Raw genomic sequence first — 21,735 nt, 5'->3', positions numbered from 1 at the left:
TTTGTTGTGCTGCTGCCCTGCGAGGCTGGCAGTGCCAACCCGCTCTCTTCCTCCTCTTTGGCTGGGGCTATCTCATTCCGATTTCTGATAAACCGCCCTGCTTTGTCCCCGCAGGATCCACGGTGCTTTACATCTCTCCTCTGCAACCCTGCCTGGTGCGTCCCGCTCATCCCACCTGCGTTTGCCAGCACGGAAAGATCTTTGTCGCGCTCTGCCCCTCTCCTTTCCCTGGGATTTTCAGCTCCTTTTGTTGGTCTCTTTCTCCCTGTCTGTGCTTCAGTCCCAAAGTCCTTCCGGCCGCTGTAACCACAGCAGGAGGTAGATTTGGCATCGTAAGCGATAAGTGTTTCAGGGTGACACTTTGGTGTGAAATATCGACCAGTGATGCGGCTTTTTATTGACAGGTGTGTTGAGAATCAATTAGAGCATCCAAGGGAAGATCGTAACACTAAGGTTTCTCGGCTGCACCACTGCTGTTCTTCCCGGCGGGTGTGGAGGGGGGCAGTGGGGGACAACCCCGCGGGGGCCGCCCGGGGGCATTCGGGGGGGCTGCCGGCACGGCCAGGCCGCGGCTCTGCGGGGAGGCCGGTCCTGGCGTCAGCCCGGCGCTTCGGGCGCCGCCGTGACGCAGGACTGACGCCAGAAGGCCGGAGCGGGGCGATACGCCATTAGCAGGGCCGCCGGAAAAAACACCGCTAAGCGGCGTTTCCGTAGTGTAGTGGTTATCACGTTCGCCTAACACGCGAAAGGTCCCCGGTTCGAAACCGGGCGGAAACACCGGCCGTGAGCGGCTTTTTTCCTTCCCCCCTCAAACTCGTTTTTATTCACTACCCGGGGTGCGGGGCGAGGACCCACGCCACGGGAGCTCCGTGACATCACTCCCGCCCGCCGCTGGTGTAACGGGACTCGGGGTAACGCGGCGCGGCGACCTCCCCGCTCCCCGCCGAGCGCGACTACATCTCCCGGCATGCACAGTGCCCCGCCACGCCAACGGCCGGCCCTGCCGCCGCGCGCTGCGTCATGGGAGATGTAGTCCGCGCCTCCACGAGCTACCCGGGGCGCCGTTCGTGGCCCGGCCCTGCCCGTTCCCCGCGGCGGAGCGGATCGCCGGCCCGTTCACGCTCCGCCTCCCGTGCCACCGCTGCCCCCCAACCCCGAGCCGCCCCCCGGGAGCGGGGCACCGGAAGTCTCATCCCGGAAGCGGCGCGCAGGGCGTCATCAGAACATGGCGGCCTGAGGCGAGGACGCTTCTTCCTTCCTCCTCATCCCGTCCGGTCCCGTCCCGTCCCCGCCGCAGGTGCGTGGCCGCTGCCGCTCCTCTCCTCCTGCCGGCGCAGGGGAGGCCGCGGCGGCCTGCGGGGCGGGCGGGCAGCGCCGGGGCGACATAGGGGTGGCGGGCCCGGGCCCGGGGGAGGCCGCGGCGGGGGTGGCGGGCGCTGCGGGATCGCTCCCGTCCCCTCCCGTCCCTTCCCGTCCCGGGGCGCCCGTGGCCGCCGGGGACTCCCCGCACCCGGGTCGGCCCCTGCCCGGCCCCCGCGAAGCGGAGCTGTGCCCCCGGGGTGGCCACCTGAGCGCCCTCCGGGCCCGGCTGCTCGTCCCTGCAAGGCGCTCCTCGGAGCCCGGTTTTGACGTGACAGCTCGTAGGCTTAGGCGAGCTAATCCTCTGATCCGGGTGGGGAGTTGCGCGTCGGTGCCCTCTGCCCCTCGCTCTGCCTCTAAAATTAGCAGCTCCCCAAGTTCAGACGGATCCACCCATCTCGCTGTACCTCCTACAAAAGCGCCGCTACACAACCCGTTCTGTGGGATTCGAGTGCTGAGGCTTTTGTAGTCGTTAACTTACCCTGCTAGGGGGGAAACAAAGTTAAATCTTGCATGTATATCAGGTTTTTTTTGCTTTCCTAGATCGTAACGAAGAGGCTGCAGCTCGTTACCAAAATGCAGTATTCCCATCACTGTGAGCACCTTTTAGAGAGACTGAACAAGCAGCGAGAGGCCGGCTTTCTTTGTGACTGCACCGTGGTTATCGGGGAGTTCCAGTTCAAAGCACACAGAAATGTGCTTGCCTCTTTCAGCGAGTACTTCGGTGCGTTTTACAGAGACACGTCCGACAACAATGTTGTTTTGGATCAGACTCAAGTGAAAGCTGATGGATTCCAAAAACTCCTGGAATTTATTTATACGGGAAATTTAAACCTTGACAGGTAACATATGCTATATTAAAGGGGGAAGGAAAATAGGGAAATAAACTTTGTGTTAAGGCAGTGCTGGGTTTTTTGTTCTTTGTTGTAAGTTCTGGAAGAAAAAATAGCAGTGGGTACGATGCGTATTAACACATTGAAGATCGCCTGTTTGTATGTTTTTAAAACACCACATGGTACATGCCAAATCAGTATTGTTGTCTGATATTTCACTGATGGATAGTTTCACTCTCCGAGTCTTTCTGTCTGGATTGGAAGGGATTGACAGTCTGATGCAATTACCGGGAGAGGGAAGGCTAAGTGTGTTCTTTCTGAAGTTGCATTATAGAAGTCCGTTTTTTGAGAGAACACATAGAAACTGTATGTACAGTAGAAACTAAAGCCTGAGGAATGCGCAAGGATAGGCATGATTTAAAAAAAAAATAGTAGTTTGTTAGAATTTGCATGATCTGTTACTTAAAATCATACGTCACAGCGTCCAAAAGGAGTCACAGGAAAAGTGTTTTCCCCCTTTACTGTCTTGGTTTTGTGCCCGCTGTGTTGCTCCATGTGCAGCGAGGATTCTTTGCAGTGCTTTTCTTTCTGGGAAAGAAAGGGATTATCCCTCATGAGAGAAGTGTGACTACTTAGGAGTATGTAGGCCAGGATTTTAACTCTTTTCTCAATGTCTGGTGTTAAATGCATTTTAAAAAAGCTGTGTTGCTGTTGGCATCTGAAAACTCATATCTGATACTTCAAGTACGTATATTTGGGGTGGTGTTTGTTGGTTTTGGGTGGTTTTTTTTGTTTTTTAAATTAGCTGCAAGTGTTAGCAGGAGCAGAGCTGTGAAACTAACGGTGGACACTTTGCAAATTCCATATGAGCAGGAGCGTGCAGCATTCTTGGTGTCCACCTGGGACTGCAGCGGGAGGGTTTCTGGATTCATTCTGAGCAGTTGAGATCCCTGAAGGAATAGGAAGGTGAAAGTACAGTTCTTACCCAGGGAGAGCTATTTGACAGAAGATGACGCCTGTGGGTCTGCCCTGTACACCCATCATCTTGTTCTGTATCCCTCTGGGCTGCTGCTGCAACTGTCTGCGAATTCTGTTGTCTTCTGTGCTGGTGGGTGCATGGGTGACACCGGGAGGGCGTGCTTTGAACTCAGGGCTGGTGTCATACACAGTACTAAAACACTTTTATTCATGTACAGAGAGTAACTGGGCCTAATTACTAACTGTTTAATTACATTTACTGTGCAATAGATTGATGGTAAACAACACCATCCCAACCATCTCTCTTTAAAGTGCTGTAAATCCATAAATGGATTGATGGTACATATTGCCACCTTTTCTGGACCAATTTTTTCTAAACCATCAAGGCCTCCGTTGCAGGAACCGAAAATAGAGCGTAGTAGTTTAATGAGGACTTTCTTGGTGTTCATGTTGTCTGTGAGCAGCTGATACAGAATCAAGACTGTCTGCAAATCGTTTTATAAAACAAGATTAATACCCGCCTCACAGAAACGCTGAGGCAAATGTGCTGCTTGCAAATTACGTAAGGCTTTTGGGCAGAAGGATTATAGAGTGATAACTTATGCATTTTTATTCTCCAGTGTTTTATCCCTTCGTGCTGTGATTTCTGAGCTTTTTGGACCGACAACCCTGTGTCTAGCCTCACCACCTTAGAACTGGAATTTTAGCTTAAAATTCTACAAAAGGTCTGTAGCGGAGAGCAAAATGCTTGGTTCTGTGGACCTGCAGACCCCACCAGGCATGGGCCGGCAGATCGGGAGCCAGTGTCATACTAAGTGTCTTATGGCACTGCAGCACTAAGAGATCAGGTCTTGCTGTGCGTGTTCGCAAAGTTACGCTTTCTGACAGTGTAACTTGTCTGTAGCTGTGCCGTCTGTATTTGATCCAGCTGGTACGGAACAAATGCTTGCTTTGTCCAGAATATTGTCACCCAAGTCTTGTTTTCTTGCAGCTGGAATGTTAAAGAAATTCACCAGGCTGCCGACTATCTCAAAGTGGAAGAAGTGGTCACTAAATGCAAAATCAAGATGGAAGACTTTGCTTTTATTGCTAATCCCTCTTCTACAGAGACATCTAGTATCACTGGAAATGTTGAAATGAATCAGCAGACTTGCCTTCTGACTCTCCGAGACTACAATAACCGGGAGAAAGCAGATGCTCCTTCTGCAGAGTTGGTTCAACCACAGGCAAAAAAAGCCACTTTGGAAAAGAAATCTCCTCAAACCAAAAAGCGAAAGAAGAATTTCAGCTCCCCCAAAAGCGTCCAGAATAAATCCGTACAATATCAGAACGACGTGACGGAGAACGCATCCATTGAGATGTTTTTAGATGCAAATAAGCTGGCCACCCAGATAACGGAACAGGCTGCCCAGGGCAGCGATAACTCTGAACTGCAGCTGGCGTCTGTAGTGGAAAGCGAAACGCTGGCGGCGCAGGATATCCTAGTTCAGACTATTGCAGCAAAACAGAAACGGGGGAAGCCTCAGCAAAGCTGTGCACTGAAGGAGCACTGTATGTCTAACATCACCAGCGAAAAGAACGCTTACCAGTTGGAGAGTTCCGGGGAAGAGCTTGACCAGAAGTACTCCAAAGCTAAGCCGGTGTGCAACACGTGTGGAAAAGTCTTTTCGGAAGCCAGCAGCCTCCGCCGACACATGAGAATACACAAAGGAGTGAAACCATACGTGTGTCAGCTCTGTGGGAAGGCATTCACCCAGTGCAATCAGCTGAAAACTCATGTAAGAACTCACACAGGTAAGCCGTTGGCCTTGTCTTCATGGACTGTGGAGACCTGTAATCGCAGCCCGTGAATACAGGACTAAAAAGATCTTTGCTTTCTGACTTCTTCCTCTACAAGTTTTCTCTGCTGCTAGGACATGTGCTGGGATAGTATCCATATCCTGGTAGCGTGGAATGTTTTGATGTTTTTCAGTACAAAAATCATAGTCTAAATACCCAGAAAGGACTTTATTGGTCTGAGCACCTTGATTTCTGGAAAGACTGGGAAGACCTGGCTGTGCTGTAACTCTGTAGAGTGATTAAACGGGATGGAGTGCCAAAAACTGTTGCCAGTAAAGCTTGAAAAGGTCACTGCACTTGATATTGAAATTCCTATTGTTTGTGGGTTTTTTTTTTTAAGCATCAAATCCTAATATATGTTTGATAACAGAACTGCGGGGAAAAAAGGAATCTTGTGACAAGTAGGTAACTTCACCCATAGGGCCTTCAAAAAAGGTAGGGGAGGTGGCTGCATTTGGGATTTTATTTAGTAAAATGTGCAGCTGAAACATATGAGGGTGTTACAATCTCTTCATTTAGTAGCATTACCAGAAGTTTGTGTTGTATCAAGAGCTGCTGAACAAAGCATCAAAGAGAAATCAGTTACGAATGCTTAAACATTAAGACAATGTGGCTGACTTAAAAAGATGATGAAGAGCAAATTGCCAGAGCCCAGGAAGACGTATGGGGGAAGCACTGTATTTGCTTCTCTTTTCGTGTGTTCTTCCCTAGAGGTGGAAGACTTGATGCCGGGTTAGTTCGTTCTTTAGGCTGATCCGGCGTAGCTGCTCTCCTGCTATTGCCTTTGCTGCTGTACTTAGCCCAGGGAGCAGCAGAGGGACCTGGGTTATGTAGTTTTCTTCCTTTTGTGGCTGGCATTCAGAATTCTGAAGTAACAGTGAATCAGATAAAAACATTGTTTGCTTTCGCTCTTTTTCCCCTTTGGAAAACTCTGAGCCGAGGCCAGCAGTGGAGCTCTTTCCAGGAAGCTGCGAAGACGTGAAAGAGGTGAAGTAGGAGGTGTTGAGGTGCAGCTGCAGGAGAACGCCGTGCTCCTTCAGTAACCGAGGGAGAGGATTTCAAACGTTGTTAGCCAGTGACAAACCAAAGATTCGTGTGCGAGATGGAGCATGTGAGCAGTGTTCAGGGACAGTTTGCTGGTAGGAACGGCAGTGCTGGTAGGAACGGCAGCTGTGCTTTCTACTTTTGAGGGTGTTGTATTGAGAATTTTTGCGTGACGAGGTATGGAATTTCACTATGTTGGTTGCTAGACGACAGGTTAGATGTCTAACACTTTTATTTTTGAAGTTTTTATGTACACAATATACTTAAGAATTGTTGAGTTCCTGGTTTGGTTGTGTACTGCCGTAGAAATGCAGAGGCAGGCTCTTCTGTACGGTCATGTAGGGCTGCGGAGTCACACGATCCGCTGTGTGAGATGGATTGACCACTATTGACTACTAAGAAAACATGAATACTCAGAGAAGTACCTGTAGCATCCCACATCAGCCACTAACGAGAAATTAGTGAGCACTAGACTGTGCATTGAAGGCTCGTTGCTGTTTGGCAAAGGCAGATGATTTACCGGTGGCTCATCCTGGATACTCAGAATCATGAACAGACATCACCAGCAAAAAGTCTGAACATGTAGTAGTAGCATTCTTAAAGTAACGTGGGGAAAGTGGCATAATTAAAAATACTAATTATCCTTTTTCTACTAAAGGTAAGGTGTTCAAAAATAGTCTGTTATCCACTGCATTCCTGGCGCATTCCACTTCAGCGGGCTGATGATGGGATGTTCCAAGGTGTTATCTGTAAGCAGTTTTAGAACGGTTACTTGAACTTTGGTCAGGTAATGGGTTGCAAAGCTTTTGTATGCAAACGCAGAGAGCACAAGGGTTTTATTTTTCACTAGGGGAGAAGCCATACAAATGTGAACTATGCGACAAAGGCTTTGCTCAGAAGTGCCAGTTGGTGTTCCACAGCCGGATGCATCACGGAGAAGAGAAACCATACAAATGTGATGTCTGCAATCTGCAGTTCGCTACTTCAAGCAATCTGAAGATTCATGCCAGGTGGGCAAAAGTGAGATCCTGCAAATGCCTATCCAGGTGTTTGTTTAAACAGAATAATTTACTCCGGTGTGAGTGTGTGTTACATGTTTGCATAATTTGGTCACTTCTAATCCTTTTCTCTTGGGTCTTCTCTCACACTGCATCACAGAATAATTACACCGACGTACTTCTCTTTAGGGAAGCAATTTGCAATTTATGAAAGTTACAGCACGCGCGCTGGTATCCTTACAGCAACGATGCGGGTTTGGTTTGGTGTTAAACTGCTTGTAGCACCAACGGGGAGAGAGTTCCTTGATGGGGAGTGAAGCAGAACAGTTCTTGCCATTCACTGTCTTTTTGCATGTTTTGGCAGGAGCAGGAATTACATTCCCTTGTTAGGAATCATCATTTTATCTTTCCATGCATGATATGCAGAGCGTGCTGAGTCCTCGGGGCACACGTTACATGTGCAGGGCCTGTAGTTCGATTTGGCTGCCATTGAAATCATGGATGTGCCAATTCCCAGAGTGAACAGGCAGTGATGTTCACTCCGTGAGAAACTGCCAACTCCAAACTGAACTCATATTTGTTAGGAATGGTTTTTTTTTTAGTTCGCAGAACATCAGCACAAGGAACTTTGGGAATAAAGTGCTGTTGCTTCCCTTTCTGCCAGGAGCTCACTGGTGTCTGTGTTCGTTGGCAGGAAGCACAGCGGCGAGAAGCCCTACGTGTGTGATCGGTGTGGGCAGCGGTTTGCTCAGGCCAGCACGCTCACCTACCACGTCCGTCGCCACACGGGGGAGAAACCTTACGTGTGCGACAGTTGTGGGAAAGCCTTTGCCGTCTCAAGTTCTCTCATCACCCATTCCCGAAAACATACAGGTGAGGGGAGACAGAGCGCTGCGGTACCAGAATGGGCCTGGCAAGGGCAGACTGCCAGCTGTGGAGGGGTTGGAGACAGGTACCGACCCCAGTCTAACGATCTGTAGATCGGGAGTTACCCCTGGAGCTGTCACCCGGCTCCTTTCTCGTGTTTTGTTACCTTTGACTCCAGTGTAGGGAGCTCTTTCTCCCATTGGGCGTTACCTCTGTTTCGTTTGGATTTGTTCTTTATGTGTATTCTGGGTTATGTATTGGAATAACAAACTCCTCCTGTTTCCTTTAGGAGAGAAGCCATATATCTGTGGCATTTGTGAAAAGAGTTTTATTTCCTCTGGAGAGCTCAATAAACATTTTCGGTCCCATACAGGTCAGTTTCCAGGCAGGCTGCTTCCTGCGCTATAAATAATATTCTATTCTACCTTTACCCTTTTGCCTTTAAAATACACCATATTGTGCTGTACTTGAAAGTAGCAGAGCTTCTTAATTTATCTATCTCTATGTTAACATAATTTAAAGAAAATATGTGTGAAATTTTGTTTAATTGCCTTTTCAGACTAAAATCTGTGTAACAGCATAGGTGCTGATGTATGATCGTGGCTTTACTTCTAATGTTTGGGGGTTTTTGCTTCGTTTTAATCTATTATTCTAGAAACAATTTTATTCTGAGTATGGACACACAGACAAAGTAAGAGTTACAAAGTTGCATTTTAAAATACGACACTGAAATCCATTATCCTACATTTCTAACTGTGTTTTCTTTCCATTTCAAGGTGGTTCTAACTGCCAAACCAATTTTTTTTCAGGTGAAAGACCATTTATCTGTGAAATGTGTGGAAATTCTTATACAGATATTAAAAATCTTAAAAAGCACAAAACAAAAGTTCACACAGGTGAGTTCCTTGTGCAAAGAAAGGTTAAGAAACTACATCAACTGTTTTGTCTTTAGTGCTGATTAACCTTTTTTTCTTTGCTCATCCAGGCCTAAAATTAGAAAATAAAAGATTTTAGAGCCAAAAGCATCCGCTTTAGAGTTACCCAAACCTTTTAAAGCATAAAGTACATGCTTTAAAGTAGATTCAAGACAAATTGTCAGGCATTTTCATTGCTATCGCAGACACGTGTTGAGCAACATAGAAGTGAATTGCTGCTGACAAGAATTTCTGCATGTGAATATTTACTTTCTTGTCTTAGTAACTTGTCAGAGTTCCCACGTGAAGGCATGGTCTGAATTGTAGGAAGTTTTTTACCTCTTCTGAATATGTCAGAGAGGTGTGTCTTTATGAGGGTAATTAACTGAGGTGAACAAGACATACTGATTACAGGAATTACTTTACATCCTGAAGGCACAAATATTTTTAATGTGACAGGGAAAGTTTTTTTTTTTTTAATATAAAATATAAAATATGCATTCAATGTCAATCCAAATCTGAGCTGGATTAGCAAATGCAAGATCAGACAGCCAGCAAAACGCTCCCAGCTGTGAATACCGCTCTAAAAAGACTTTCAAATACATTTAATTCCTGTTCTAGAAACCAGATTTTGATTAGGAAGAAATTTGACGTATGTTACTCGCCTGTGGTCCAAAGCAGAGGCGTTCAGATAGCCGGCCTCTTTCAGTGCAGGCTCCGTATACCTCGTTATCTGTCCATCCTTAAGTGTATTAACCACCATGCCTTGCCTCTGTCATGTGGAAAAAGGAGTAGTAGGTGTCTGTGTACGTCTGGACTGGGAGGGAGAGGATGAGAAGGCAAGAGTCACGTGCAGAGGCAGCTTTGAATGTCAGAAGCTCAAGAAGCCCTGTTTAGGCAGGCCCCAGTGCAGCAGGAAGGCGGTGGAAGCAAGGGTGAGGCGAGAGCAGCAGTGCGGGTCGGGAGGGCCTGGCGGAGCCTGAGGGCTGAGCTGGGAGAGCGGCCAAGGCAGGTCAGCTCTCATGGGGAGGGAGAAGGCAGAGAGGAGAGCTTCACTGCTGAAGTAACCCGCTTCAGAGCACACTTTGATAGAGGAAGGGTCAAATACCCGATGTGGCTTAATCAGAAAGCTGTCCAAGAGCGGTGGCAGGCTGCATTCGACCAGGAAGGCCGTGAGGAATCCGCTAACAGCGATGTCAGTTAAGAATAGAAAGTAATTTCTCAAGTGACTGGATAAAAACTGTACTAGCTCTGGCTGGAATGGAGATAAAAAAGGTTTTCTTCCAAAGAAGTTTATGGATAAATGATGTATTGTACATTGTTATCTCAGTTAAAAGAGGGTGCTTAGATGTGGCTGTGGTTCTTAAGATTTTTCTGGGCTGGAAGGTCTCAAGGAAACTTTCATAATTACATTTTTTCCAAAGCTGCTTCGCTGTGATGTTAAGGATTTGTTATCTTCTGTACCACGTCAAATAGAGATCAGGCTGGAACGCATCATCGGTCCAGTTGTCGTGCTACAAGCAGCAGAGGATGTGATTCTCAGTGCTTACATTGTATTTACAGCTCATTCTGGCTTGGTGGCACGTTGAAGCCATGGATCGCCCAGCTGCCCAGGCAGTCTCTGACACACCAAGTGTTTGTTTTGACAGTCATTTGAAAGGGAATTTTCAGAATTTGCACAGGAGCTTTTGAACATTTCTTTCTTTTTTTTTTTTTTTTTTCCCTCCCTTCCCCCAGGATCTGAAACTCCCCCTGATTCTAACGCACTTGATAATTCTTTCAATGAACAAGAATCCATTCAGAGTCAGAAGAGTCCTTTATCAGAGTCCATAGATGTGAAACCCTCCGAGATGTCTTTAGCACTTCCTCTTCCCATTGGGACTGAAGACCATCAGATGCTGCTTCCCGTGACGGGTGGTCAGTCGCCTTCATCAGAAACATTACTAAGATCTGCTGTGACTGGATATTCAGAACCTCAGTTTATTTTCTTGCAGCAGTTATACTGACAGCACAGCCAGAGCCATCAAGGTAATTTGGTAGTGAACTTGCATACGTTTGGTAAGATGATCATAAGCAAGCAGTCAGGCTTCTTAAATCGGACTTGTTCTTCCCCCCGCCCCGTAAAGACACTTGTAAGGCATTTCCATTGCGCAGTGCTGTCTTTTGGTTTTCGTTGAATTGTGCTCATCTACAATCAAATTTCCATTTGCAATTAACGCTGATTTCCAGGAGACGAAACCTTTCCAGCAACACCTGCCTTAAGAATTCTCTGTTAAATATGTTAATGTATTTTGGAGATCTCCTCCCATGTTCCTGCTGATGGGATGTGTCACACAGTCATTTGAGAGCAGACGTTTTAAGCCATATTTGAGAGTTTAAGAACATTAACCCAGAGGCGTAAGGGGGAAAATCATCATTTGAATGTACTGGCAAGCTTGTACTCCTGCATGCCAAGGTGGTACAACGGTACGTGATGGAAGGTAGGCCGGTGCTCTGGTGAGGTGCTTGCAGAGGATTACTGCTGGCTGCCAGAAGTAGCCATCTTCAGCTGAGGTCTGACCAGAGGGAAGGCAAGTTTTGTGTATATTTTCCTGGCAAAGCAAGTAAAGGAGAGTTAATTTTTCCCTGTAGTGGGGGAAGTCAGAGGGTTCTGATGGCATAGATGCTACTGGGTATTCTTTCCAACGCATCACTCTTTCCTTTTTTTCTTTCCTTTTTCAAGTGAATCGAGCATTGTTGCATCTTATCCCACATTTATTTTCCCATCCCTAAAATGCCCTGGTTTTGGCACAAACGCCAACATTTGCTCAAAAAGAGAGCTGGAACACGCATGTTGTAGGTGAGATGAAAAGATGCCTTGACATAATTGTGAGGCATGAATCATAGCTTCATAATTCTTTTTTACAGTAGTGCTGCTTCTTGTCCTAGACGGTAGGTGCAGAAGGGGAAATAAATCCTGCCCTTCACTGTGAAAATAATCAGCGAATGCTACGTGAGGGGGCATTAAAGAAGAACACAACAGAGCAGATCGATGCTCTTCCAGGCAAGGTTTTGTTAGAGTATGACCAATTTGGTTTAAGTGAAGGATTTATGTATTGCTTTACCTCTTGTGTCACTTGTCCACAGTAACTGCACACAACTGGTATCTGACAAGACTCGTGTAAAGGTGTGTTTTATTACTACCGACGTAAATTATCAAAAAGCCACATTTTTAGTGTCTTGGTAAGGTCATTAAAGACTAGTTGACAATAGGAGTGCTTTTATACTCCGTTTTGCCAGTTTGTGCCATTAACATAATGTAAGCATTATTGAAGTAATCATCAAATAGTAAGGAAACAGTCATTACTGTACCAACAATGCATTTAAAGATATTATTTGTTGGTCATTTACTTGGTGCTAGCATTTTCTCTCCACTGATGCCTTGTGTCCAGACACTGATAAATAGAAGAGCATGGAGATACCTCTTAACTGGTTCTGTTCTACATGGAGTAATAATTAACCTGCACCTTAATTAAACAGACCTTTGAAAAATTTCTCAGAGGGTTTCATTTAAATATTCTGCAAACAGTCCCTTTACTCCTACAGATTCTCCCTCCCCACCTCTTCCTGTATGTTTGTACTTGTGAAGTAGGAGACCTTTCGCTTCTTTGTGTTGATCCTCTTAGTGTGTGGCGTGTTTAAAACTCTGCTTCTTGATTGTATTTTATGTTTTAATATACGGCCAATTTGCTGATCAAGTCTCCCACGGACAGCAAGGAGTACAGCCATGTCCACCAGGAACATTATTAACACAAGCATCTCCAACCCCATCCGCTGAAGCTAATTACTGCCACACCTGCCTGACCTTGATGTGCTTTGCTCATCTGTACTACAGCGTTTATGAACAGCTGATGTCCTTCATAATGCTGGCAAAGGACAATGGATGAAGTTCTCCATTTGGGTTTTTTTTTTCCCCCGTTTGTTTGGCATTTTTGCCTTTCCTCTCCCATTTTCTTTTTTAGCTTCCGTTGCTGATGTAGCACCTGAAGGATTCCTTAGGCTTGCCATTTAAGACTGAAGAACCACAAAGATCGGGATCTTGACGCTGTAAAACAAAGCAAACTCTGTGTAGCTTGTCCTGAGATTCCTCTGTACTTTCTCTGAAAATAGAGCAGAAGTCTTGGGATAGACGTAGGCTTAGTCATGAATACCGAAACAAGAACAATACCGTACAATTGATAAATTTCATATTTAAACAGCTTTGGAAGATAGAGTAATGATATGCTGCTCTTATCTGAGGAAAAGTATCTGAAGATTGGCAGATCCAGGATAAATGGCCACAAGAAAGAACTAGCTCTGGAAAACAAAAAAATTTTAAAAATCACATTCCTACAGAGAAAATGCATTCCATAACAATGTTTGTTTGGACTGTTTTTATATTTCTAAAATTATAGCTTATAAATGTATTCTTAGATTTCAGACTTTTTTAAAAAATACAGTGCTTAGATTTATACAGGATTTGTTTAGATACTTATAACAGTAACACTTGCTTTATTAGTCATTTAGTTTTCTTTATAGACAAGATGATACTCATTATTTTTTACAAGACAACAATTTTAACCTTTCTTAATAAAATACACAGGCTCGTAGTTTTATCTTGGAGCAATAATTTAGTGACCTGCACTCTTGAGTCCCCATCTGAGAGTCTTGATTTTTATCCTCATCTTTCATGAAGATATCTCGCTGCTGAGGTATGATCTCTGTGAACTGTATTCATTTACTAGAATATAGATTTAAAATATATATATATAAAATAAAATTGTAGGTGTGTTCAGGCTGGGTGCTGTAGGACCTGAGGAAGCAGGTCTGTACTGTACCTTTTGCCAGTAGATGCATGGAAGTTGGCTGCCCATCTAATTCCTAGGCTTAAGGATTCTGAGTTCGTTTTGGAGGTACAAGGTTTATAACAGTATTGATAATTTCTGGGAGGGATTAATGTGGGAAAGCATGGAATCTTTTTAGGCAGACATCTCCGTCTTGAGACCTAACTGCAAAATGAAAGAGGGAATTTTAAGAATTCCACTAGCAGTAATTTAGAAAAAAACAACATGATTTATCACACTGTTGTTTCAGTACCATTTCAGTCAATTTTGCACTGAAGTCAGTGCAAGTTTTGCCTCAATAGGTTATCTGTATCTAGAAATTTCTGAATAGGCCGTTCAAAAATACTTACGCAAGAATAGCTCCTTGTATGACACTTGCTTCCAAATGTGTGCCTAAATGCAGGCACAAAGCACGACAACTTCTCTGAAATCACGTGTTCCAAAAAAAGCTTTTGAGTATGGACAAATCCCATGTTGAGGATTTCAGGCTGTGTTCTTGGAGAGGCTAGCGATAAGCCTTGCAGGATAAAGTTCAGAAAAGGACTAAGAAATTATTCTTTTTGGTTAAATTATTTTTAAAACATCTTTCATGTATATACAATTTTTCCTCTGTGATTTGTATATAGCTCAACTCTCAATTTTATAATCCCCTGGGAAGGGAGGGAGTTGTACATATTTAGCCTGAAGTGTTTTATGTTAGACTTTAATAAACTTTTGTAATTTTCCCTCACCTTGTGTCTCCTGTCTATAACTGCAAGGGGTAGCAACAAAAGGAGGAGGGAAGCAGTCTAACATAACCACCGTCAAAGCACCCTGTCAGAAGGATGCACGGTAGCCCTTTGCACAGCACACTAACATGGCAAGGATTACTATGTTTTCTTCTTGGCAGTAAAAGCACCTGATTTTTCTCACAGAAGATATTTTGGGTCTGTTCAAACTAAGCAAAAATGTTATTCTAAATACAATCTAGTATAACTACCCTTAGGTTATTTTTTTTTTTCCACTTGTTTTGAGGCATTTGGGGGGGTTGGGTTTTGTTCGGTTGTTTTTACAGGGTGCTTTAAGGATGTACTTTTTATGCCAAAGTAGATATTCAGGGAATTTCTTTATTGGAATTTGTACTGTAACTTATTTTTAGTAGATTAATTTTACAGAGGGTGGCTTGGTGGCTAGAGCACACAGTAGGACGTAAGGGACCTGCGTTGTACCGTTGGCCTGCTGGCTCAGTCATTTTACTCCCCTTTAGATTGGGGCAAAAATGCTGCCTTTCAGCAAGTTACGGTGAGTTCTGGAAGCTGAAACAATGGTTTCCAGAGCAGGACTGTGCTTGCTTTTGCTCCTAGAATAACTTACTGAGAAGACCATGGTGAAAATTTCTAGCCCATGTAAATTCTCTCATTCCAGAAACACAAGGTACATCTTTTAAGAATTTTAAGGTTTGGTTTTCAGAGAGAGGAAAGCAATAAATGTCTCTAGTGGAGACTTCTTTAAGCAAGACAGGTTTCTGCATAAATAATTATTTTAGTTTGCCGGAAGTGTTTATACCTAGTTCGGTAAGAATTACTCTGCAGTCCTTTCTTACAAAGGAATATCGGAGTGAGCTATAACACCTGAGCTATTTTTAGGGATATTGCCGATAACGCAGAGTGCTCTTTTGGGCCAAGCATCTTGCTGTTAAACAAGGGTTCAGATAGAGTAAAAATACTTCAAAAACATACGCCAGTGATTTTTAAAGTAGATGCCACTTATACTGTTATATTTTGTGTATGACATTGCTGCCATCTTACCACACGTACTAAGAATAAAACACTGCTGTTGGTAGAGTTGGGGCTGACTTGGTAGATTTGGTTCCCTGTTACCACGGCAGATTAATGAATGTCATTCATACAAGTTAATTAAGGCTTAATTTGGGCAATGAAATTAGCCCAGACTTCAAATAGAGGACAAGGGAAAGAAAGGACAAGGGAAAGACAGACACATGGAAAAAATACACCTTGGTCTGAATCTTGTAGTGGTTTTTCTGGCATGAAATTCTATCACTAATGTCTCAGTACTGAAAGTACTCTCTTTAGACTAGCAGAGTGTGACCTGCAATGATGCGGAGCAGCAGCACTCAGAACATCAACTTTGACAACACAGGCCTATCTCATTTTTTAAAACCTTATGAATTTTCATAGCATGCAGATTCTTCTCAACAAACACGTTCCTCACCTTGTTTTCATGGCTCTGTTCTTCTGTGCAACAATAGTTAAAATACAAGCTGCTCTCCAGAAGCGGGTTTTCACAGTGTGACCTACGGACTCTGTGCTCAGCAAGATGACCACAGGTTAAGGTGACCCTGTGTGGGCCCCAAAGCTAATTAATTTCTGGTCTCCTGCCCTCACCTTTTGGGTGTTACATCTGTTAAGCTGTTCTGTGAAGAGAACACAGGGGAACTGCTGGCCTGGAGGGTGAAGGAAGCCTGGTCAGCTCTTAAACACTGTCCCTAGCAAGCAAGAGGGGACAGAAGGAGCCTCCATGTCAGCTTGTGCTTAGTAGAACGGACATACCTGCTCGGCAGGCTCACCTCTAAGTCCTCTTAGTGATACTTAGCGCTTTTTGGACCAACAGAGCCTGACTAATTTGTGAGAAGAAACCAAATCGACACTTAGAACAGCTAACAGTACCAGTGTGGTGATTTCAGCTTGGTAAGGGGTATCCATACATCTCCCCATTTCTACGTTACCGCTGTGATAATACAGAATCAGAACCTATCCCTGCTGTTTAGGTTATTACTGTTGAAATTACTTTATCTTTTTCCCCTCATACTTCAATCTTGTAGGTCTTGCCTGCATGCACATACATTCAAGGATTATTCTGTTACTTATTCTATACTAATTTTTAACAGGCACATTTAGACATGCCCAAGATTGCATTAGCGGAAGCCTTTGAGCAAACCTCTGCTGTCCTGTTTGGTGAGTTTTTCTCTGTAGGCGCACAGATCTAGTCACTCCTACAGGTAGGAGCAGGGCGGGTGTACAAAGGAAACAAGCTGAATGATTCCCGAACTTCTAAGAAGCCTGCATCCAAACCATTATACAATGCTGAACCACCATTACATGCATACGTTGTCTTATTCACGTGTAGGAGTTGCCACATGGCTGTGATGATATAAATCTTTTTAAACAGTTTAAGAGACAGGAACAAACAATGAAACCAAGTTTGGTTTTTTTCATTTGTAGTACAAGGAACAAGTACATGCCACAAGTTAATCAAAATACCATTTATATAGCAGTAAACTAGGTGCACTAGCTTTAAAGTTCCAGCATTATAGTGGCTTAATGCTTAAGTTCAACTAACTTGGTTAACTAAAAAAAAAAGGTGACTCTTGGATACAGACAAAAGCACGCCATTACTAAGTAAAAGGAGAGGGTCCATAGAGCACAGTAGGAACAACTGTGTTTACCTAAATCTCTCAGCTTCAACAAGAACCTTGTTCTGCAGCATAGCTGATTCGCTGTCAAGCAAAGCTGCTGCCCAGCAGCAGTCCTGGGCTTAAGTCCGTTCTGTCTGCCTGGCTGTACTCCAGCCTGCAGAGAGGCAATAACGTTACCTGTGGGTTCTCCCTGCTACGTGGGAAACCTGACTGCAGAGACCACAGCCCAGGAAGGGCAACGACAGCTCTTCCTCTGTGGCTCCCATGTGGAAGAGGACCCTGCGGTCGTGATACTCTATCTGTAGGCTCCGCTGCTCCTCTGAACCAGCCCCTGCATCTTTTTTAAATAAGAAGCACTTGATAAAAATCCTGATCTGAGATGGTCTCCTAAATAGAGCAGAGCAGTTCAGCTACCAGGAGTTCAATTCATGCATCTGCACTGCTGCAGCCTAAACTCTTCACATGACTCTGGTCAGCAGCTGTTCTACTCCCTGTTACTGCTGAGCATACCTAGCATCACTCTTGGTGCGCTGTGCCATGCTCAAAATGCTTTCCTCTGGGTATTTCGCTAAATTCATCTGTCATCTGGGAGCCTGGAACCACAGCTAATCATGGTAAGGTGAAGGAGGTAGTGTGCAATACAAATGACTGCAGCAAAATGAATGTATTTTCCTATTAATGGGCTTTTAATAGCTTGGGTATTTTTAGCTACACATTTTAAGGTCACTGGTTCGATATTTTACCTCTAATGACACTTCAAGTGTTTTTAGATTCCTTCTAGACTAAAGATTCTGAAGAAACAACCTGCAGCAAGTCTGATACTGATATAATCTAATTCAGTAGAAATAGGATAGGAAAACTGCAAGGCCATGGAGGCATCCAGCTGCGACCTCACTCACAAGTATTCTGAAACGGCTGCGATTGCCAGACTGGCATTAGCGTCATGGTTGGTCACCTGCCCACAACTCGGGGTCCAGTAGTAATGCTTCTTCAGGCCGTGGGAGAGCTCAGCAAGGCGAACGTGCCCATCCACTTCATACGGTTCCACGTCTGTACAATTAGGTTTCAAGCGACCCGTCTGAATTAATTCTGAAAATGCCTGAAATGAATAAGAACAATAATCCAACATATAATATTACACGTTTACTGCAGTGAAGGCTCTAGAAGACAACAGACAATAGGCAAGTACTCGATCATTTCAGTATGCTAATGTCCAGTGAGTCCCATTACAGCACCACCGTATTATAATGTTTTTAAAAAACAAAACGCCAGAGTAAATCAGGATCTTGTTCACAAATTGCTGTAGTCTTCCCCATGATCGTAAGAACAAATTAGAACAAACAAAACCCAACTCTATTAGAAGAGTTCACCCACTTACCATACAGGTGGCTTCATCAAATTTGTTCCCCCAAATGTAAATATAGGAAAGTTCCACGTTTGTTTTCATTGCATCTGAAAGAGCTACAAGTCCTTTGCCACTTACGTTGTTGCTTACTACTGACAACCTAATGAACAGAGACAATAGTTATGCAAATGTGTGCCAACCACTGATTCACATCTCTTAGTTGAGAGTTTAACTATGATTTATTCTTTATATTATTATATATCATATATCTACATAAAAATTATATTTATTCTTAATAATGTAATTATTTATTTGTATCAAGTCCAGTCCTACTACGAAATCTTTTCCAGGTTGCTAAAGCAGTTTGGACTATGGGCTTGTACTATTTCTCAGGCACTTCCCGGACTCATGCAGCCAGCTTGTTCACTATTTAGCTCTTCAGTGTCGGTGACTTAACTGCGTGGTGGCCAGCCTCGTCTCCAACCTGCTTTGAAGGCCGAGCCTTGGCACTTAGCCAGGCTAAGCTTTGATCTTTGTGGAGTGGCAGTTATTTTTATAGTAGTGAACCTGGAAGGCTTTCAGAGGCACCTAGCAGCTGCCACCTCCTCAGTCTGCTACTTTAAACTAATGGTTTCAGGTAACACCTTTGATCAGCTTTTACATCCTGCCGGCGCAGGGTTTAATGCGGGCTACAAAATATACCCTGATGGAGAGATTACAGCTCTTTTGGGTTCACCCGGAAGCCAACTTAAACAGAGGATTTTCGTACGTGCTGAAGATCAGAATCGACAAATAGAGTGCCTTATCTCTGCATGGAATCCGATCATCTTACAATTCTGAAGATGTACAGCTCTTGGTTTGTTTTCATTTGTGCACCACAGAGACTTTAAAGGTGCAAAAAGAACTAGTGAGATCTAATTGCCTTCCCCTCTCCTTAGAATGACTGTAAAAGCTGTGAGTCACAGGTAAGATGAACCGCTACAAAACTGATCTAAGCGTCAACCCCAAAAACCCCTGAAAAAGAAGAACAAGTGTATGTCAGCTCACACAGCAATGGATACAAGGTGAAAAAAAAAAAAAGTGCAAGGAAAAGGAGATAAAATGAAATATGAGCAGGCCTGGCAGCGTGGGAAAGTGGACGTGAGGCATTAGCACATGAGACTGAGTGGCTTTTCTTGGCCTAGTGTTTTACTCCTTTAGCTCACGTGAAGCTACAGGGGACTTAATTCAGTTACCCAAGCACAGGCCTCCTGTGCCACCTGACCTGCCTGGTCTCCAAGCTGCAGGGCTCTGAAAGGACCCATGGGCCACTGGCCAGCGCCCCAGGCTGCCTCACAGGTCTTGGGGCATCTCCAGTGGCAGGAGATACCTCTGTTTAGGCAAAGGAATCCCACCCATTCCGTCTTTCATGGTTTTTTGTCCTGAGAAAGAAAAATGGACTAAAAAGTTTAGAACTTCCAGACTTTTCCATTTTGACGGTAATGTCAAAGCACACAGTTTTGATGTCCCTTCAGCCACCGCGAAGTCCGAGCTTCTTATACTTTGAGTCGTTAGACCTGCAGTCTCTGGAGGAGTTATGTAAATACTAACGCCTGAAGAGTCCTGTTGCACAAAGCCAAGGCTTCGCTCAGGTAGATGGCTCCATCATCTTCTATTCGGTTTGCACTAAGATCTAAGATTTCCAGGGTTTGGTTCCGTTTCAGTAGCTCTCCCAAAAACTTTACACCATCACGGGTTATTTTATTACTGAAAGAGAGATGCAGACATTTTTTTCAAAGGATGCTAAGGAAAATGAGTGCCTAATGTTAGACAGGGCTCTGTCACGTAACTCTTACCAGCTAAGGTCAAGGTATCTCAGGCTGGAGTTTCCGTTCAATGCTTCACACAGTCGCTCTACACCGAAGTTTTTCATTTCGTGCTTGCACAAATGTAGTTCCACAAGAGAGGAGTTATTTCTCAACATCAGAGCTACATAAACTGTGGTCTCTTCCTAAAAACATACACTCAGTTTTATTAAGCTGTGCTTTAGGGTAAGATACGGTCTTGCTTCAGTAAAAGGGAGATGTACAACTAACAGCAAGATTTGGTCATCTGTAGTGTCCTATTTTGTATATTGCAGCTTTGTATTAAAAATATCTGTTGTTATTATAATGTATTATAAAAGACATATTAAAATAAATAATAGTAATAAGAATTAGAATAAATGGCAGCTTTTTGTATTAAAAATTAAAAATAATAAAAAATTATAAAAATTAAAAAATAGCAACAGGAATCAACACGTTATGATCATGCTGAAAATAAAAAAACTTGAAAAATACCAGAAAGATCTTTGCAGATTTCCAGCACTATATATGTCCCTGCAAATATCAGGAGTGTCAATGTTTAAATCATTATGTCTAATCAGTCCTCCCAGTCATTGCTCTTAAAAAACTGAACGTTTGATTCAGTCTTCACTAACATTTAAAGTATTTTGTCACGGTGCTAATCTATTATTTCATAAAAAGAAACAGGATTGCTATGGGAAAAAATATGTCCTGTCACCAATAACACAAAGTAAGGTCGTTCTGGAGTTGTCACATTTAGTTAAGAAAATAACTGAGTGAATACTGTGAGGCAAAAATAAAGCAACAACCTAGAGGCCTCAAAAAATGATAGAGTTGAAGGTGGGAACGATGGAAAATAGATTCTCCCACAGATACGGACTAGGGTGTTAATGGCCCATATTTTCAATAGCAGTAGTTTACATTTATTTCTAAAACTGGGTTTAGGCAGATCGAGCCCTGTCTTAGAAGAAAAGAAACAACTAAAATCTGTTTAAACTGTTAAATTCACCTTTGGGAATTTAGGAAGATCCAGCCTTCCTGGCAGTTTAATTTCGTTATCCTGTCACCGGGAAAATACTGTGCCTATCACAGACGTCCGACAACTGCTGCTGGCCTGGTGAAGCCACCACCGCCCCCAGCTCTGTGGCCAAGACGCCAGCAGGACCAGTGATGTGCAGGAGCTGCACGCCCGCAAGCAAAAGCCCCACAGCTCTGAGCGCCTGGTCACATCCAGGGGCCTGTGGCGCTGCCCCCAGCAAACGCTGCCTTGCAGGTTCTCTTTCAGCACTGGATTGTTTTGGTGGGTTTTTGTCTTTGTTTTGGCTAGCAAACGCATCCTAGGTTTTACATTGGCCAGGTTCATTCTTGTTAAATTCATGCTTCAAGCTCACAATGAAACAACAGTGAAGCGTGCCTTTCTTCTCGAGGCTGCGGGCTCTGGCAGTTGCCCATGTATCG

The 21,735-nt window shown here is 44.2% G+C and overlaps 2 protein-coding genes and 1 non-coding gene across 10 annotated transcripts in view; 2 read left to right on the top strand and 1 right to left on the bottom strand.

Annotated features, from left to right (window-relative positions):
- Window positions 1-704: 704 nt before the first annotated feature.
- TRNAV-AAC (transfer RNA valine (anticodon AAC)) lies at window positions 705-777 on the top strand. Its single transcript has one exon. It is a non-coding gene; the product is annotated as a tRNA-Val (tRNA).
- A 400-nt stretch (window positions 778-1,177) lies between these two features.
- On the top strand, window positions 1,178-14,424 carry MYNN (myoneurin). Of its 2 annotated transcripts, XM_075098507.1 has the most exons (9): window positions 1,178-1,297; window positions 1,903-2,201; window positions 4,162-4,964; window positions 6,904-7,063; window positions 7,746-7,924; window positions 8,208-8,291; window positions 8,728-8,814; window positions 10,570-10,860; window positions 12,834-14,424. In XM_075098507.1, the coding sequence occupies exons 2-8, from the start codon at window positions 1,936-1,938 to the stop codon at window positions 10,836-10,838; spliced, it is 1,848 nt and encodes a 615-aa protein (XP_074954608.1). In that variant the 5' UTR covers window positions 1,178-1,297; window positions 1,903-1,935; the 3' UTR covers window positions 10,839-10,860; window positions 12,834-14,424. The 2 variants fall into 2 exon arrangements, with proteins under 2 accessions (XP_074954608.1, XP_074954607.1); XM_075098506.1 differs by having other exon boundaries at window positions 10,570-14,424.
- LRRC34 (leucine rich repeat containing 34) overlaps window positions 9,326-21,735 on the bottom strand; it is a 20,304-nt gene continuing 7,894 nt past the window's right edge. For 6 of the 7 annotated variants that reach the window (XM_075098517.1, XM_075098520.1, XM_075098523.1 and 3 more), the window contains 5 exons: window positions 20,290-20,444; window positions 20,045-20,200; window positions 18,488-18,614; window positions 18,009-18,208; window positions 9,326-12,916 (listed from right to left, as the gene is read on the bottom strand). In XM_075098517.1, coding sequence (XP_074954618.1) covers window positions 12,880-12,916; window positions 18,009-18,208; window positions 18,488-18,614; window positions 20,045-20,200; window positions 20,290-20,444 — 675 coding nt within the window. In that variant the 3' untranslated portion in view covers window positions 9,326-12,879. Of the gene's footprint in view, window positions 14,212-15,687; window positions 15,783-15,905; window positions 18,209-18,487; window positions 18,615-20,044; window positions 20,201-20,289; window positions 20,445-21,735 lie in introns of all 7 variants that reach the window. The other variant, XR_012661466.1, reaches the window with a different exon arrangement.

Source organism: Phalacrocorax aristotelis, chromosome 7, assembly GCF_949628215.1.
Source record: "Phalacrocorax aristotelis chromosome 7, bGulAri2.1, whole genome shotgun sequence".
Taxonomy (NCBI): domain Eukaryota; kingdom Metazoa; phylum Chordata; class Aves; order Suliformes; family Phalacrocoracidae; genus Phalacrocorax; species Phalacrocorax aristotelis.
The sequence above is the reverse complement of the archived record's forward strand: the minus strand, read 5'-3'. Positions and strand labels throughout refer to the sequence as shown.